The sequence below is a fragment of the Eumetopias jubatus genome, unplaced genomic scaffold (genome assembly GCF_037043125.1).
Source record: "Eumetopias jubatus isolate StellerSeaLion01/CBP00866 unplaced genomic scaffold, mEumJub1_p1.0 scaffold_4, whole genome shotgun sequence".
Taxonomy (NCBI): domain Eukaryota; kingdom Metazoa; phylum Chordata; class Mammalia; order Carnivora; family Otariidae; genus Eumetopias; species Eumetopias jubatus.
The window spans coordinates 76,580,963-76,598,759 of record NW_028274810.1 but is presented as its reverse complement, the minus strand read 5'-3'; the positions used below and the strand labels follow the sequence as shown (position 1 = coordinate 76,598,759).

Sequence of the window (17,797 nt, the reverse complement as noted above, 5' to 3'; positions counted from 1 at the left end):
ATTTTTTTTTGAAGAACCTCCATATTGCTTTCCAGAGTGGCTGCACCAGTTTGCATTACCACTCCCAGTGCACAAGAGTTCCTATTTCTCCAGATTGACACTTGTTTCGTGATTTTCGCCATTCTGACAGGTGTGAGGTGATATTTCATTGTCGTCTTGATTTGCATTTCCCTGATGAGTGGTGAACATCTTTCCATGCCTGTTGGCCATCTGTGTTTGGAGAAATGTCTGTTCGTGTCTGCCGCCATATTTTAATTGGATTATTTGGTTTTCCTTCCCTTTTTTTTTAGACTATACTCTATGCCCAACATGGGGCTCAAACTCACAACTCTTGAGACTAAATGTTGCATGCTCTACCAACGGAGCTAGCCAGGTGCCAAGTTGTAGTTCTTTATATGTTTTGGACCCTAACCCTTTACTGGATGTCTACAAGTATCTTCTCCCATTCAGTAGGTTGTCCCAGTTTTGTTTCCTTTGCTGTGCATAAGTGAATCAGGCCTTTACTTAAGGTGAGACCAGACCTTAAAGAAAATGGGGAGTCTGCTAACTGCTAAGAGGGAATATTCCAAGGAAAATGACCCCTTGAGTAACGTCCTTAGTAAAGACAGCCTGCCAGATTTCAAGGAAGGTAAAAAGTGTTCCTAGAGGACAAGGAGGGCAAGTAGACTGGTTGACCTTGGCGAGGTGAGGGCTGTTTTGAGGACTAAAGGAACCAAAGTGCTTAGGACTCCAGCATTTGTTTGCTGTTGCCACTCAGACCTAGCCCCAAGCCTTTTCCCATTGCCAGAGGAAACCTTAGTTGTGTAATCAACTGACTGCAGAAGAGGGGACCCATAAATGCCAGCTAACACATCCAAGGAGGGCGGGCTGCGTTCCTTCAGACATGACCCAACCCTACCCTGCACCCAGTTCTGTGTCAGACCCAAGGTCTGCTATGATCAGATTTCTACAGGTTCCTACAGGTTAAATGGGGGTCCGTTATAAAGGTCCTCCCACAAGCTAACTCAATGGGACAGTTCTGTATACCATTGCTAATAGTCTGTTTATAACCCATCAGGAAAGGATAAGCTATACAGAACTTCATTTGACTCTAAATACATCCTAAAATTTCTTCCATGTGAAAACTGGATTTAACAGAGTAAAACTGGTCAGAGTGAAAACAGTACAGGCAGTTTTATGGAGATTTTTTTCTTTATTGAGAAACTTAAGACTTGGGTACATCAAATAAAACCAATTTCTGGGGGGAAAAAATCAAAACCCACAATAGAAAAAAAAGTTAACACTGTCTGGGCCATAGCAGAACCCAGAGAATATATTCTTTTAATTGAAAAATTCTAGGTGCTTCATAATTGACCTTTTGATACAAAATGACCTATTAAATTTCCAATTTGTGGTTCTTGGTGTTCAGGTCCATAGGACACGCTAGAAATCTTCAAACCTTGAGCTGAATTCCAGGAGGGGTTATTTGGCTTTTGAATCCTGAAAAGAAAAGCACCAACACAAATTTAAATACAAAATCAGAAAAACCTGAGATGCACTGAATCTCCGGCTTATAAAAAGGTATTGCGAGAGCAGTGCTTCCTGACATTTGGGCAGGACGACTTTGTTGGGGCTGTCCTGTGCACTGGGGGACATTTAGCAGTATCCCTAGCCTCTACCCACTGGATGCCAGTGACACATCTCCAGTTGTGACAACCCAAAATATGTCTCCATTGGCAAATGTCCTCTGAGGGGGCACTCCTGGCTGATAATCACCCACTCTGAGGCTAGCTAGGTACTATAAAGCCCCAGGCCCTTCCTGGCCATCCTGTACTCAAAGCTACCATTCTCTTGCTTAAATCCAAATGAAGGGTCTGGGCCCTTACCATGTGTCCTTTCCCCTCGCCTCTGGCTCTGGTTTATCTGGTCCTCTCCTTCCTCCATCAGGAGGCACCCGCCAGTCCTGGTCATAGGTCCTAGTTAAGTCTCACTCACCCCTGCCCCTGCGGCCGAGGGCCACAGCCGCCAGGGTCAGAAGTGGACTAGAACACACCCTGTAACTGTAGTCAGGTGTATCTGTCTCTCCCACTCCGACACCAGAGCCCAGGGCCCATGCCCCTTGTGCTCCCAGAGCCACGCAGCGGCTGCACACACAGCTGCCCTCACCAACCTCAAGCCAAACCAGGGAGATATGTTCATAGAAATGAGGCTGTAGGATCTGATTATGATGCCTTGTTTATCTGTCATTATTCTAAACCAAAAAGGTCATTCATCTAACCAGGGGCTCCTTCTACAGAAAATTGCTCCTTATAGTTTACAACCTGTTCTCTCTTTTCTCCAAATTAACTCTTCCAGATGACAGACAGAACCCAGGTGACTGCCTGTAAAAGGTACCGGGTTATAGTGGCTCTATATGCTGTCCCTAATCTTTTAGGAAGATAGTCATAAGTCAAAGCCATTGCAGAAAACAAAAACAGCCAAACATACGGTTTTTCCTTGGCTAAGAGGTAGCAGCGGCAACAGCGCCCACCTTCTGGGCAGCTTCTTTCTTGGCATGATGAGCCTGCAGAACCGCCACAGCTTCATCCACCTGTGAGCAATCTCCAGGTGGTTAGTGACATCTGAGCGGAGGCCCCCAGCCCCTCCCTGGCACGCGGGCCCAGCAGTGGTGCTGCCCGGTGCTGCCCGCTCTTCCTAATTCCCACCCACAGCAGCTCTCAGGTCACAGGTGAGGCGAGGCGCGACGAGAGGGTCGGGAGACAGCAGACCCGCCTCCCCCTGCAGGGCCTCAGGACCAGCTCACCTTGGAACGGAGCGACTCGGGGGACTCGAGCATGTGCAGCAGCTCAGAGTTGTCGATCTCCAGCAGCATGCCCGTGATTTTCCCAGCCAGGTTTGAATGCATGGTTTGGATGAGCGGGAACAAACGTTCTCCTGGGGGAGGAGATCTAATTAAAGCCCAGGGTGAATCCCAGTGAATGGACACTGGTGTCTGGGTCAGTGCCAGGCTCTGGCCCCCTCTCCTGCAAACACATGGCTCACTCACCCAGCATCTGCTTCTGCTCCTGGGGGGGCGCTGCGGCCAGCATGGAGGCGGTCAGGGGCTCCTGCCCCTGCACATGGACCGCAGGCTGCGGCGCCTGGGAACCAGGAGAGACAGCAGGTTAGCAACACGGAAAGGACGCTCAATGGTCCTGAGCCTGACCATTCAGTCTCTGAAAGCCTACTATGTGACAGAGATGGAGGTGGGTGTCCTTGCTGCCAAGGAATTAATGGCCAGCTTGGGGGACGAGGGGTTACAGGAGCAACAGAGTGTTATAGGCTTGAACACAAAACCAACTACAATAAAAACAGCATGCTATTAAAAGGGAAAGGAAATGACAGAAAATAAACCTACAAGGCTCAGCAATCATCAAATGATTCCATTTATAATTACATCCCACATCACTTTATTGTACCAAATGTTTTTATTCTATCAAACGCTTGAGGACTGTCAACATGCATTGTCAATGCCAGTCACAGCCCTGAAAGGAAGACTCTGAAGGTAAAAACTATTTTACATACGCAGAGTTCCGAGGCATCTCGCATTTAAGACAGCATGAAGCACGAGCAAGCGACTTAGGGGCCACAAGGCAGACTGCGGCTCCTCTAAGCAAATTACTACTGGGCTCTGGGTCCAGTCCCCCATCCCAACTTAAGATCTCTGAAGCTGAACTCTTCTGCCAGATGAAGCTCTTTCCTGCCTGCATGTTCCAGTCTCGCAGAGCAGCTAAGGATCAACTCGGCCAGTGGGCGTGAGCAGCTCAAAGAGCTAAGCGAGCACACACATGTTGTAAAAAGGAGGGCGGAAACAGCAGCTGTTTCTGCTGGGGCATTTCTGAGTAGACTATTATGGGAGGAATACTTCCCAGCCCCTTCTCTCCCAGCAGAGAGAGCCCGAGAGGCAGTGTCACCACAGAAAACACGGCACCCTGACACAGAGCGGGCATTTAATACCTGTTGGAGGAATCAAAGCAAGGCACCTTTTCAATCAAGTGCCAACAGGGGAGATCCTTTTAGCATTCTGTTTGGTGGGCCTCACCTGCAGGGGCTGGATGGCAGGGTGAGGGCTGCGGACACTGGAGGCGTATTTGTAAGGTGCGACAGCCCGAGGGGCAGTAGCAGCGACAGCAGCACGAGGTGCTAAGGTCTGCACGGCTGGGGGAACACCTTAGGAAAAGAACAAGCAAAATTAAAGCCCATCAGTCTGGGCAAAGACCCGTCAAATCCCATCTTTCCCCATTCTGTGTGCATCCAATACCACCTCCAGACTGGCAGCTGTCAGTCAGCCCTTGCTGGGCGGCGCCAGCCCCACCAAAGTCCATAGCCAAGCGGTCCGGGCACTCAGACCCTACAACAGACCAGCAAATGCACATCAGTGTCGGCAGCGGATGTCCAACTGGCCACGTCCCACGGAAGGAGCCATTCCAAAGCCTGTTCACACAACACATCGCACATGGGACCACGACTGCTACTTTCGAGGAGCAGCCAACAGAGAACACAACTCTCTCCACCTCTTGGAATACGGGACATAGTCTGTAAAGAACAGTTTCCTTCAATCTCCCAACCCCACCCAAAAGAAGAGGCTGCCTCTGTAGTCATCCAGCTAACAAGCTTCTATAATTAAGCTTTCTCACATGAGTCACCAATGAGCAGAATTCTTAAAGTCACCGACACTCCTAGAACTCCCACTGTTTCTCTGCTCCTTAAGGACCAACCAGAGCACACAGCCAAGATTACAGGACCAGAACTGGAACGTGGGCCCAACACACTGACCAACCGTGGGCAGGGCCTAGCCAACCTGACCCCCTCCTCCCCAGGCCGCGCTTCTCAAGGCCAGTTTGCTCACCGACTCTCTGAGCGGCAGTAGGGAGGCCACGAGAGGCCGGAGCATTACCAGTTGGAGCCAGATGGCGAAGGGCAGGACGGGGCCCAGACTGGCGTAGTGCACTTGGCATTCCTTGGAAGCCTGGCGAAGACAAAAATCGTGCATCACTGATGAGGCATGTGGACCAGAACCTAGGCTGCGCCTCAGAGGGGGTGAGGAGAGGCAGGGAGCCTGGGGAGACATATCCCGGGTGATGGAACCACCACTCCCCACCACCTACCTTGAGGTCTCCCACCTTGCTGCCAGCGGGGGTTAGGCCTCATCTGTGCTAACTGGTTGGGTGTGTAATACGGAGGTCTTCCCTGGGCCTGCAAGAAAGAGCATCCAAGCCCTTTGATTCGAAGGACCTGAATCCACATGAGAGGAGGATCTCATCTCATCTCACTGCCAGGCCCGAGGCTAATTATTCAAGACGTTCTCTGAGTACTCAAAGGCCTGGGGGAGGGAAGGCCAGTTAATGGGGATTCTTTCATTCTAACTCACTACTGCGTGTGAGAGTGAGAGAATGAATAAATCTTCGTTTTCGTGGGTCCTTACTCTGACCTTCTGAACTCCAATATCCAAAACCCCTCACCCCAACCACCACGGGCTGCAGGAACAGCCGTCGGGGGGGCAGGTTCCAAAGACCCAGGCACACAAGCTGGCCCACCTGTGGGACTGCTGGCACGAAGTAACCACCGGCTGCAGGCTGGAACTGATTTAAGATGGCATTGGCAGGGAGTGCTCGCATTCCAGCCACCCGCTGCATGTACTGGTTGGTCAGGTGAGCCTTTCGCTCTTCCTTCCTCTGGGCCAGGGCGACATATAGTGGCTTGGAGCCCACGATGCGTCCGTTCATCTCGGTGACTGCTTTGGTCGCCTCTTCAGGAGATGAGAAGCAGACAAAGCCAAACCCTTTGCTTCTCCCATCCTCCAACATTACCTACAAAGGGACCAGCTACTTAAGGAAAAGGTGTTCTAGTTTGGGGGACAGCTATTAAGAGCCAAAAAACCTGGTTTCTGCCGCAAAGAGTTCCCAAGTCTAGGGCAAGGGTTCTAGCCCTGTCACGGGATGTACCCCAGACCAATTAGGTCACAACCTCTAAGGACAGGACCTAGGCATTTTCTTTGTTAGATCCCCAGGTGATCCTAAAAGTTTCTAAACACTATGATATGGCTAATGGTTATACCAGGAACCCAAAGATATTTCCTGACACCTAGAAGTGTAGTAGCTACCTTTGGATACCCGCTAGAGATCTGGACAGTGTTAAGCGATTTACTTGTAAAACTCATCTGCCCAAGACCTTGGTGAACAAAACTTTTATCATCTCTTAGCAAGGTGAGGATGTGTTTTTGAAATACCACATACACGCAGGAGGTACAAAACCAAAGACTGCCACCATTAATTCAATGGGAGTTAACAGCAGAAAGGTGATCAGCTAGGAGAGCTGGATTCTAGTCCCAGTTCAGCAATTTCTAAGCTCTGTGATTTTTTTTTAAAGATTTTTATTATTTGAGACAGACAGAGCACAAGTAGGGGAAGCAGAGAGGGAGAAGCAGGCTCCCTGCTGAGCAGACAGCCTGACAAGGGGCCCGATTCCAGGCTCCTGGGATCATGACCTGAGCCGAAGGCAGATGCCCAACCGACTGAGTCACTCAAGTGCCCTCGCCCCCCCCCCCCTTTAAAAAGATCTTATTTTCTGAGAGTGCATGAATACATGTAAGCAGGGGTGGGCAGAGGGAGAGAATTTTTTTTTTTTTAAGACTTTTATTTATTTGTCAGAGAGAGAGAGAGAGAGAGAGGGAGGGAGAGCACACACAAGCAGGAGAGCAGCAGGTTCCTCGCTGAGCAGGGAGCCCGATGCGGGGCTCGATCCCAGGACCCTGGGACCCTGACCTGAGCCGAAGGCAGCCGCTAAACTGACTGAGCCACCCAGCTGTCCCAGAGGGATAGAATCTTAAAAGCAGGCTCCACACTCAGCACAGAGCCCAGATGTGGGGCTTAATCTCAGGACCCTGAGATCATGACCTGAGCTGAAATCAAGAGTCAGATTTTTAACCGACTGAGCCACCTAGACTAGGTGCCCCTAGCTATGTGAAACACTTGCCCTCTCTGAAGCGTGATGCTCACGAGATCCTCTAAGGCAAACTGCCACAAAGCCACAGGTCTACTGGTTCAGGCCATCTTTTCCCACAGACGGCTAGTCATTCAGACAGTTCTTTTCCTCACCTGACAAGGTGACTCGTAGCCCCCCACCCCGGCCTACCTCCTCAGAAACATTGACAGCAACAGGACAATGTGTGCTTGGGATCATTTTGTGTCTTAGCTTGCTGCCTGGACAGCTCTCCTGAGATGGAGGACAGGAAAGTAAGGATGTGTACCAACCCAACAGCTATCAATGAGATGGGCCAACACGGTCTCTGAAAACGTGACACCCTGATCTTGAAAATGGGGCCTGTGAAACTTGTAAGACATGGTCCTTTTATCCTCTTCCTGTAAATACCAACTCGAGCACTGTGCTGATAAGCAAGGAGACCATCATTCCTCACACCGATGAAGGCCAGTGGCAGTCAAGGAGGTGATAAGAGGGAAGGGGCGAGGAAACAAGGAACCCCAACAAGGTGGCCCCCGATCAACTCCCTGCTACAACTGACGTTCCTTTACGACACTCCCAGGTTGTGTGTGACGTAAAGCTAAGGGCCAAGCAAGGCAGGGTCACCACGTCTTTACCAGCCCACTCGGCCTCTGTTCTCACCCCCAGGAGGACTCTGACGTGTGCTGCACCTCCGCGGAGCAGCAGCATCTGCATCAGACTATGGTCCAAGACCTTCACACACGCATCACTTCCCATCACACCCACCATGGGCCAAGGCCGTGCACGCTCCATCCTCACATAACCAGTGTTCTCGTGCTCAAGGACTCTAATTCCTTATCTTTAGGAGGGGATTCATATGCATTCACCCTGCTGCATCAGTTGATAGGATTACCTAAGAAAACCAAGCAAACGATGCACACTGCAAAACGTGTTAAGAGTCATCTTTCCACTCCTCTTAGCTTTGTAAGGCCAGGCCAGAAGTCCCCATACCCAGTTCCCAAGTCCTCAAAATACCTTTGTTCAAGGATGAAGTGTGGCAGAGTCGTAGAGACAGGCCCCAAGACAAATGGAAAACAACCCGTCTGGATTTCCTCTGCTCATACTGTTGCACCATCTGTCCCCACGCCAGCACAAAGCAGCAAAGAATGGGAAAGATTCAGGTGCTTAGGGGTCAACAGGAGGGACTGCTCAGATTCACCACCACACCTCAGTCCTGGGAGACAGTGCAATGTATACCTCATGAAATGCCCTTCTCCAGAACTCAGATGCGTAATTGAACGCCAGGAGAAATTTGCTAGATTAATGTGGTATTTATTCTCAGAAATGAACACGATTTAGATTCCACTCCTTCAATGAAACAAATGACAATAAACCTCTAAAAAATTGTAATTTCTACTTTCGATCCCAAATCTCAGTATAAAATACCTTAGCACTGGTGATTGATCCAAAAGGAGAAAACTCTTTCCTTAACTTCTCATCATCAATGGTGTCATCCAAGTTCTTAATGTAGAGATTCACCCCCTGAAGCAGAAGGATCACCGTTAATGCACATCTGTACCCCACATATGCCCTAAGACACTGATTCTCAAAATGTGGTCCTAGACCAACAGCAGCCCCGCTCCTTGGGTACTTCTTAAAAATGCAAATTCTTGGGCCCAAACCCCAATCTCCTGAATCAGAAATTCTGGGGTTCTGAAAGCCACGTTTTCACAAGCCCTGCAGGGGATTCTGATGCAGACTCAGGATTTAGACTCCTGTCGCGGACTCTGACAGGACCCTCAGTGTGGGCCTGGCTTTCTGCACAGCTCCTCTGGCTGACTGCTGGCCCCAGCAGGGCTCCTGCCACCGCTCCAAGAAAGGGTAATCATTTAAGTAAAAAGAACCCACACAAGTAAGAACAAAAGACTGAGGATGCCGGAATGAGTCCCTAAACAAATGAATCAATCTTTTGCCCTTGTTCTAGAATCGCTGCTGTATCTGGTAGGTATTTCCTTTTACACCTGAGGATCTTGGGGGAAAGGAGAGAAGAGGCAGATTCCAGATGCCCAAAGAGAAAGCCTGCTAAACCTAAGGGTGCTCTTGCCAGTATTCCACAGTAAACCCCTGGGTGGGAGGCTGTGCCAAGAGCACCTCTCACCTGATACCGACTAATTCTCTCTTGTTTTAGCTGTTCAAATTTCCGCTTTAACTCAGCCTGCCGTTCCACTTTCTTCTGGGCACGGCCTACAAAAATCACTTTCCCACTGATTTCTTTTCCATTCATCTCTTCCACGGCCTAAAGAGGAAACACAGGTCTTAAAAATCAAGACGTAGAGGCAGGGGCCTTGCTCTGGATGCCTGAAAGTCCCACCACAACATTCGGAGAGAAGGAAATCTTTCCTATAGGGCTAAAAATTAATTTCATTCCACCTGAAGTCAGCTAAGCAAATCCAAACTTTGTAAAATGGGGTTACTACTTAAATGGGTTATTGGTCCAGATGGTAACAGAAAAAAATTGTAGTTTTATAAATACAAGCGCAGCAGACATGAGCCGAGGCTGCTCATCTGGGTGTCACCGAGTGTCTTCATTCTTCTGTGGGGAGCGAGTGGTGCCCACTGAGCGCCCAGCATCATGCTTTCCCTGTAAGCAGCTGCTACTGCCAGCAAGTCAGCAACTCCTGGGGCCCCGAGCCCCCTCACTAGGAAGGGGAGCAAACACCCATCCTATTCTATCCCCCTATGGGGCTGAAGAGCTAGGTGAAAGGTAGGTGCCACGTGCTGTGGGACAGGTAAATGACGGATTAGCACGTGAAGGCCCCTCAGGCCAGGAACGACATCACTATGACACTCGGGCAATGCCCGCTCCGCTCAGCTATGTGCCAGCCGGGCCCTGCCCACACTCGGGGCCACTTCCTGCAAATGTTTCCCCAACCCTCGTGGGACTCTCACCTTATTGGCATCCTCGTGCTTTTCGTAACTCACAAAGCCAAAGCCTTTGGATTTCCCACTGGGATCTCTCATCACCTTGACACTTAGGGTCTTACCTATTACCAAAGGACAGAACTATTAGTAACACCATCTCTGTTACAGCTCAAGGAGAGAAGGCTTCTCTAGGAGCCCAAATGAAGCCAACTCTTGCTGAACCCAGATGGACTCTAGAAAGAGGCGCCATGCCTGGCCTTCTACTTCTGACCAAGCTACTGAGACGGCTCTGGGGCTGGGACTAGGTAGGATGAAGCCAAGAGTCTATTCCTATCTACTCTGTGACCCTGTCATGCAAGGCAGTTTACTTCCGGGCCTAAGCGCCCTCATCTCTTAAACAACTAAGATACAGGAGGAGTTGTAGGTCTGGTGGACTGCGGAAGGGGGCACATGGGGTGAAGAAGCCCAACTTACCAAACTGGCTAAAAAGCTCTTTCAGACTCTCATCATCCACCTCTTCCCCAAAGTTTTTGATATAAACATTGGTGAACTCCTTCGCTTTGGCTCCAAGCTCAGCTTCCCGCTCTTTTCGAGACTTGAATCTGCCCACAAACCTAAAAAGAGACCATGGAAAACAGTGAACACCCAGAGGAACAAAAATCATGATTTCCAGGGGCCCAAAGGAATATAGGTTAAAGGCTGACAGGAGAGGTTAAAACACACGAGTCCCCATCCAACCACCAAGACAGCAAGCTCAGAGACGCCCCGACTCCCCAGCAGAAAGAGAGAGGCAGGACTGTCCTGCAAGAACCAGCCCCAGGACTCCTGGCTCAGACCAGGGCTACTCCTACCACATCACACTGCCTTCGTGAAGAAACCTGATGACCATGTTTTTAAAACGTTCATTTCTGTGCATCTATGTAAATGCATAGAAAAGGTCTGGAAGGATACAAACCAAACTGTTAACAGGGGTTAGCCCTAGAGGTGAGACGGCTAGAGTGAACTATGAGGTAGCCTTTGCTTTTGCACTGGCCTCATTCTGGTGTTGACACAAACGGGAAAATGTATCCATATGCTGAAAAATCTTTAGATCTCTTTCTAGTGATGCCTTTGTCTAAGACTTCACCACTGGCCACATACACATTATCAATGTTACCCATCCCCTGGTCTGTTCAACATAAAAAGGCGCCCCACAAAGAACAGAAAAGATTTTTTGCTTGCTATAGCCAAGACTTACTGTCCCTTCTCTCCCTGCCAGGGCTTAGCTAAGACCCCCCCCCCCGCATTCTGCAATAACCACGCTAAAGCAACAAGGTCTATTACGAACAGCGTCTTCTGCCATCAGATGAGATTCTTCATTATAACCAAATTAAGTATTACTGTGGAGCCAGCCTTGTATGAGAAGGTCACTGAGTCATAAGTTAGCCAAGTGGAGATCTTGGGACAATTTGGCATCAACCCCTAGCAAATGACCCCATGGACAGACCTGAGTCACGGGAAGGCCAAGGTCACATGGCTAGTACACAGCTCCTGGTCAGTCCAGGGCCCTCTCCACTCTGCCGCTGGCCAAGACCCCTGCTCAGAAAGGGCTCATAGATGCCTTCCAGCAAGCCCCAGTTGCCGGTGCTCACAAAACCCGCGGACGGATGATGCTTTTAAGGGAGAGGCGGCAGGCAGGCCATGGCTTGGGCAGGAAGCCCACCTTGGCGAGTCAAAGGACTGCCACGGCTCGGGCAGGGAGACTCACCAGCCCTGGAGTGGAGAGGTAGGAGCAGGCCACGCTTGGGCCGAGAGAACCAGTAGCCGCCTTGTGTGCCAGTTAATACCGAGGTGGGGCCACGGCTGGCTCATGCGATGGCTGTCGCTCCGGACTGGGACACTCACACTTTGCGGTCATTGAGGAGCATGCCGTTCATCTTCTCGATGGCCTTGTCAGCAGCCTCTTGCGTCTCGAAGTGGACAAAGGCATAACCCTTAGAGCCGTTCTCATCACACACCACCTGGCAAAGACAAGCAGACCGCTGTAGCACCACTGGCATCTCCAAAGAGTATAGAGAACCACGTGGTCTTCTACTTAGTTGCCAGCATCTGAGAGGCCATTAGCCCATCCACGGTCCAGACAGGAGACTACAGCACGCCAAGTTTTCTTAACACGGAGGACACTACCAGGCACCCAGTGATGTTCCGTTTACAAATGGCAGCCACTATTAGGCTGCTTCTATTCCACGTGTTTTATTTCATTAAAAGACCTTGAGATTTGGGGGCAAAAGCACCGTGCTGCCAAAAAAGTGACCATTTTCCACGCCCACAATAGAATTTCAGTCTAGTGCGGAGTTAGACATGTAAACAACCACACCAGTTGTACAAAATTCTCCACATAAACAGGTGCACAGAGAAGACAACGATGATTTTATGCTTCTGAAATGACCCATTACAGCCACCTGGAGACCTGAGGCACTGCTCTGGTTCCCCCCCGCCCCGCCGTGGCCCCAGAGAAACCCTGTGATGCCCTCCAAAGGTAGGAAACAGGAAGGGTATTTGAGGCAGAAGGAAGAATAAACAAAGACACAAAAGCACCTGCTGGTCATGCTGGATTGTAAAACAAGATTACCTACAGGGAACTTTTAGGCTGCAGAGCCATTTCCAGCATTTCAAAAACGACCATATCCTGTCGCCCAATTCCAAGGCTGTTCCCCCTTCAGTATTTCTCTTGTTCTCATGAGTCAGTAATTACTCTGAAGTCCTTTAATTGGTGCTTACCTTGCAAGACAGAATGTTTCCAAAAGCAGAAAAAGTATCATAAAGTGCCTTGTTATCTATAGATTTGTCCAGATTCTTGATGAAGACGTTTCCCACACCAGATTTTCTCAAAGAGGGATCCCTCTGAGACCACATGATACGGATTGGCTTTCCCTTAATCACATCAAAGTTCATGGTATCCAAGGCCCGCTCAGCTGCAAGAGAGAAACACATTTCAGTCAAGGATATAACACGTCACCTCGTGTTGATGACTGCCACCATCCCAGGAACAGATGACTGTAGGACTTTTCAAGGTAATCACTCTGATAAAAGGCAACTCTATTAAAACTAAAGGGCATCAGCTCCCTCTAGCCCATATTGCTCCTGAGGGTAGACGTTCTGGCCAGTCGCTCCACATCTTGGCAGAAGTCTCCAGCCCTCTGGGCTGCACCCTTGTTGGGTAAGGGGGTTAGGCGAGATCATCTAAATGGCCTTCTGGCACCAAGATCAAATCACAACACCGCACATTTGACTAAGTGGTAACAGTTATGAAGACTGCTGCTTACCACCCGTGGTGATGCAGGTGGGACAGGTGATACTATCTACTTCATAAAATGAACAAACTTAAGTCCAGGATGGCTAAGCCATGCAGCTAACTAGTGATTAAGAAACTAATACCAGACTTTCCGATTATTTTCAGTAAGGTATTGTATCAAATTACCAACTAGCTGTCATTTTGTCTACGATCCATCTACAAGACAAATGACAGAACAAAATCTAGGAGTGACTGACTGGGGAGAATGTGCTATCCCTGAATTCAGCCCAGTTTCTTATATTTTCAATTTCTGACAACAGAAATTGATTCAAAAACCTCAAAATGACAGATACTAATGGTCACACATAGAAACAGTCTTTTTATCATCAGGACGATGAGGATGAAACTGCATCCTTCTAAGCACATAGCACAGGAGGCTCTGCACCTTGTGGTTTCCAGGCCTTCTCAAGTCTTAATCTGAGTTCTGTGAAATTCCAGAACTTCAAATGCCCTGGTGCCCAACCAAGTTCTCCATCCAGTGCCTTGGGACACTTCCCTAGCTTCCCAACAAATCCATGTGTGTACCAGAGACCACTTAAAGGACCGGAAGCTAAGACATACCACCACCCGTCAGCAGGAACGCTTCTCTTAGTGGTAGTTAACAAACTCCCGGAGCTGGTGGCCACTTTTCCTGACTTATGCAATGAACCGCCCCAGAATCTCCTCCATGAGGTAATCAGGGGCATGGGCGTGGGGGTTCTCCTGCCCCAAGGTACCACCTCACTTAAGACAGGGACAAAATTCCCTAACTCTGCCCCTCCACAAGCTCAGCTGTCCAGTCAGCATCTCCAACCACGTTTCCCACCTTCTCAGGTGGGCTGGTTGAGTATGGGAGGGAAGGTCAGGGAAAGCAGAGACTGGACAGATCCAACTCAGGAAAAGACCAGGTACAGAAGCCATCCCTCCTGATGCTTTATCTGGGACCCACAGCCTGGGACCCCAGGGTCTCACTGACTAGCCGTGAAGGAGCCCTTTCAACACAGCTCTTCACGTCTTTCCAGACAGTGCTGCGGAAGGCACATCAGCTTCGTCTAACAAATCTGGCTGCACTTATTTATAGCAGGGAGAGGTCCTGCAGAGGCATGTGTTGGCAGACGCAATGACCAATGGCTTCTGCTACTATCACCAAGTGACAGGACTTTTGTTCACCAAGTGTCAAAAAGTCAGGCAACAGCCAATGTACCCACTACTCCCCCCGGAAAAAGGCCACACGGCCACCTTTGTGCCCTCTGGCCAGACACAGCTCAGAGCACACGGCGAGTTGATGGTAGCAGCACCGCTCGTCTCTCAACAAGTCGGATTCTCTGGTCTCAGCTGCAGCCTGGGCAAGTGACATTCTCTGTGCTTCACGGACAGTGAACAAAGTGTGGACAAAAATAGGGACCCAGAGATCCTTTGCCATAGAATGGCTCGTTTCTCCCCGTAATGGTCTCTACAGTTGTTCCCTTTTAATCTGAAGTCACGTGCGGCCCCTGATTAGGTTTCCTCTGGCCTCGCTCCGGCCACGCCTGCAGCATACCTCTCCACTGTTCCAAGCAAGGGCCCCAGTCTGGGCTGGCGGGGCACTGCGCTGGCAGTCCCAGCTGAGCCTTCAACCTTCTGCAGTTCCTTTTCCCTCTCTGGAGTCCCATTTTCTTCAGATGGGATGAAGGAAAAGGGTTTTGACAAGGGTAAAGCTCTGTGCACAGGTGAGGCCATAATCCCTACCAGCCCAGTCGATTTCCCCAGACTGCCTGGACACCCCTTCTCCACAGCCCAGGGCTTCGTCCAGAGAGTAAAGGACTCCTCCACCCCAGGAGCTTTAAAGCCACAGACCTGGGAGCTGGCCTGGCACATGCAGGGCTCGCGGCGCCAACACGAGCCCCTGCTCAAGTAAAACGAACAGAATTGTTCCCACTGCCTCCCACTCGCCCAGAAAGACCCCTTATCAGTATGAAAGCAAAGAGACTCAGTCCAGGGTAAAGGTAGGGGAGGGACGGCAGCTCTAGAATCTAAAATTTCTGCAGGAAGTGTGTTTCAATTGTTCTGCCTTTTTGGCAGGCCTGTGAGGGGCATGAACCCGTGCTCAGTGACCGGACAAGGGTCCCACCAAAGCAGGACCATATACACAATGGAGTGACAGGGACTTTCTCCCAATCCCATTTTACAGTCTCCTTGGGTTCCCACCCTACCGCCACCACTGATTAGCCCAAGGTCACCCAGTTAGCAAGCGGTGGAAGCAAGATTAAAACTCCGGTCACCTGATGCCAAGATCTTCATTCTCAACCCCTGTACCCGTGTCTCCCCCCCACCACCACCCCATGGGGTAGACTCCGAGGGTCCCCTAGGATCCTACGAATTTGTGGATATGAGCGTCTACTCACCGTCAGCCGGCTGCTGGAAGTTGACGTAGGCATAACCCAGGGAGCGGCGGGTGATCATATCGCGGCAGACCCGGATGGACAGCACAGGCCCCGCGGGACTGAACTTTTCATACAGCATGGCCTCGGTGACGTCCGAGTGCAGGTCACCCACGTAGAGGGAGGCCATGGGGTAGCTGCTGGCCGCAGCGTTCATCTCCCCAGCCCCCACCACCCCGAGCCCCGCCAGGAGAACTTCTTATAGGGACCACACAGGACAAAAGGGGCTCTTCTCGGAGCCGTGGCCCGCGCCGCGGCTCACAGGTGGCAGAGTGCAGCTAAGAGACGCCGGAGCAGGCTCGGAGAGACGGAGGACCGGGAGGAGGAGTTCAGGGACAGCTCGTACGAGACTGCAAAACCGCAGACAAAAGGCTCTCAAAAACAATATGGCCCTCCCTGGGAGTTTGTAATTTGCAGCTGTCCTGGTCTGAAGCTCCAAATTTCAAAAGAGAAGAAAAAAAAAATAACGTATTAAAACGGGGACTCCCCTCCAAATTATAAAAATTCTCCAAGAGGCAACCAAATGGTGCCCACGGCGGCCTCCGGGACACGCGTTTCTCTATAAATATAGGCCGCGGGCTCCCGGCGGTTTAATATTACAGCAGCCAGGGCAAGAGGGAAACCAAATCTTGGTCGGCGCCGACTCGGCAAGCCCCGGGGGCCGGGCGCGCAGCCTCCTCCCACGCCGGGCCGGCGAAGGGCAGCGCGGACACGTGGTGCGCCCGGGGCCGACGCGCGGGGGGCGAGGGCGGCGGGCGCGGGGCTGCCACGCGGCGCGGGGGCGGCCGGAGCGGAGGCGCGTGGACGCGGGCGGGCTGCTCACCACCGGACAGACGGACGCCAAGGTGCGGCGGCGGGCGCGGGCAGGCCGGAAGCGTGCAGAAGTGACTTCCCCGCGGGTTCTCCGAGGAGGATGCGCTTTTTTCTTTCTCTCTCTCTCTCTCTCGTTTTTTTTTTTTTAGGTTTTTAAAGCATTTTCGGATTTTTTTTTATCTTTTCCTGTTTTTCCTTCAGGCTGCTACAGCCTGAAAGCGACGGAGGCTGCGGCGACCCGGGGCGGAGAGAGGCGGCCGGGGGAGCCACCGCTCCATTTATACTCGCCCGCCCCGGGCGCTGCTGGTCGAAGGGCGCCTCGCGACCTGGGCGCAGTCGTGCCCGCCCACTCGGCCCGGGGGCCCGAGGCGGGGCGGCCACGCGAGAGCGACCCGGCGCGGCCGCGCGGAGCCACAGCGACCCCTGGCGCGCGGAGGACTGCTCCGCTGGGGTCTCCTCCGGACCCAAGGGCTTGCCCGCCGACAGCCCACCGTCCGGCCCTCCGGGAACAGAGCACCTGTAACCCACCCACAGGCGCAACGTTTATAATCCATGTGTGGCTTATTGTAAAATAAAGACGACATAAAATAAGTTATAATGATATAATAAGTGGCTCAGCATGTAAATGTTTGGGCGCAAATACGGAAGACATTCTGAAGTTTTCAGACTGCTAGGACGTAGAGGTAGGTAGTTATCCAGAGCCCGACCGCCACATCTACAGGAGTATCCATGGGTGATGGGATTAAATGTTGGTAGAGCTTCAAAAGAACAAAATACAATCATCCCCCTTTTTACATGGCGGTGGTCTTCCTGGAAATTTAGTAGACGTTTAAGGGAGCAAAAATGTTTCTCTTTAGGGGGCGAAGGGGATAGATGAAATAGGCGAAGGGGATTAAGAGACCCTGAAATAAATAAATCACGGGGATGAAAAGTGCAGCATGGAAAATGCAGTCAAGAATATTGCAATAACTTTGTGCAGTGACAGAGGGTAGCTACCCTTACTGTGGTGAGCATTTCCTAATATACGTAAGTGTTGATCCACTATGTTGTACACCTGAAACTAATATGTCAACTACGTTTCAGTAAAAATTTTAAAAATAAAAAATAAATTAATACTTCGTTTCTACGTAAAAAGGAGTCAGTGTAGGCTTCAATAGTTAAAAGCTTTTTTCATCTACACGGGGATCTAACAGGTCATTTGAAAGTCATGTGGTATATGGGACAAGTCTACATTATGTGGAACTGTCTCCATGTGTGGCAAGATATACAGCATCCTTTCTTCCATAAATGCCAGGAACCACCCTCCTTATCATTGTGACAAAGGAATCCAGAAATTACCAGAAGGCACACAGACACTCCCATTGAAAAC

The 17,797-nt window shown here is 50.6% G+C and overlaps 1 protein-coding gene and 1 non-coding gene across 5 annotated transcripts; both read right to left on the bottom strand.

Annotated features, from left to right (window-relative positions):
• Positions 1-1,172: 1,172 nt before the first annotated feature.
• Positions 1,173-16,749, bottom strand: PABPC4 (poly(A) binding protein cytoplasmic 4). 4 transcript variants are annotated; one of them, XM_028123356.2, is made up of 17 exons: positions 16,439-16,749; positions 15,580-16,048; positions 12,643-12,836; positions 11,767-11,882; positions 10,357-10,496; positions 9,910-10,004; positions 9,119-9,256; positions 8,407-8,502; positions 5,556-5,828; positions 5,127-5,214; positions 4,868-4,987; positions 4,283-4,369; positions 4,061-4,188; positions 3,026-3,119; positions 2,783-2,913; positions 2,467-2,569; positions 1,173-1,479 (listed from the first exon to the last, which is right to left on the bottom strand). In XM_028123356.2, exons 2-16 carry the CDS (start codon positions 15,770-15,772, stop codon positions 2,480-2,482), a joined length of 1,983 nt encoding a protein of 660 aa, XP_027979157.1. In that variant the 5' UTR covers positions 15,773-16,048; positions 16,439-16,749; the 3' UTR covers positions 1,173-1,479; positions 2,467-2,479. The 4 variants fall into 4 exon arrangements, with proteins under 4 accessions (XP_027979157.1, XP_027979158.1, XP_027979156.1 ...); XM_028123357.2 differs by lacking the exon at positions 16,439-16,749 and having other exon boundaries at positions 5,142-5,214; positions 15,580-16,356; XM_028123355.2 differs by lacking the exon at positions 16,439-16,749 and having other exon boundaries at positions 15,580-16,355.
• On the bottom strand, positions 8,011-8,145 carry LOC114224332 (small nucleolar RNA SNORA55). Its single transcript, XR_003612349.1, has one exon. It is a non-coding gene; the product is annotated as a small nucleolar RNA SNORA55 (small nucleolar RNA).
• Positions 16,750-17,797: the final 1,048 nt, after the last annotated feature.

Coding starts and splice junctions, on each gene's coding strand:
- PABPC4 (XM_028123356.2), bottom strand. CDS start 15,772: ATGAACGCTGCGGCCAGCAGCTACCCCATGGCCTCCCTCTACGTGGGT. Junction 10,497..11,766: donor CTCCTCAATGACCGCAAAGT/GTGAGTGTCCCA, acceptor GTCTCTTTTTAG/GTTTGTGGGCAGATTCAAGT. Junction 10,005..10,356: donor AGAGCTTTTTAGCCAGTTTG/GTAAGTTGGGCT, acceptor CTTTGGTAATAG/GTAAGACCCTAAGTGTCAAG.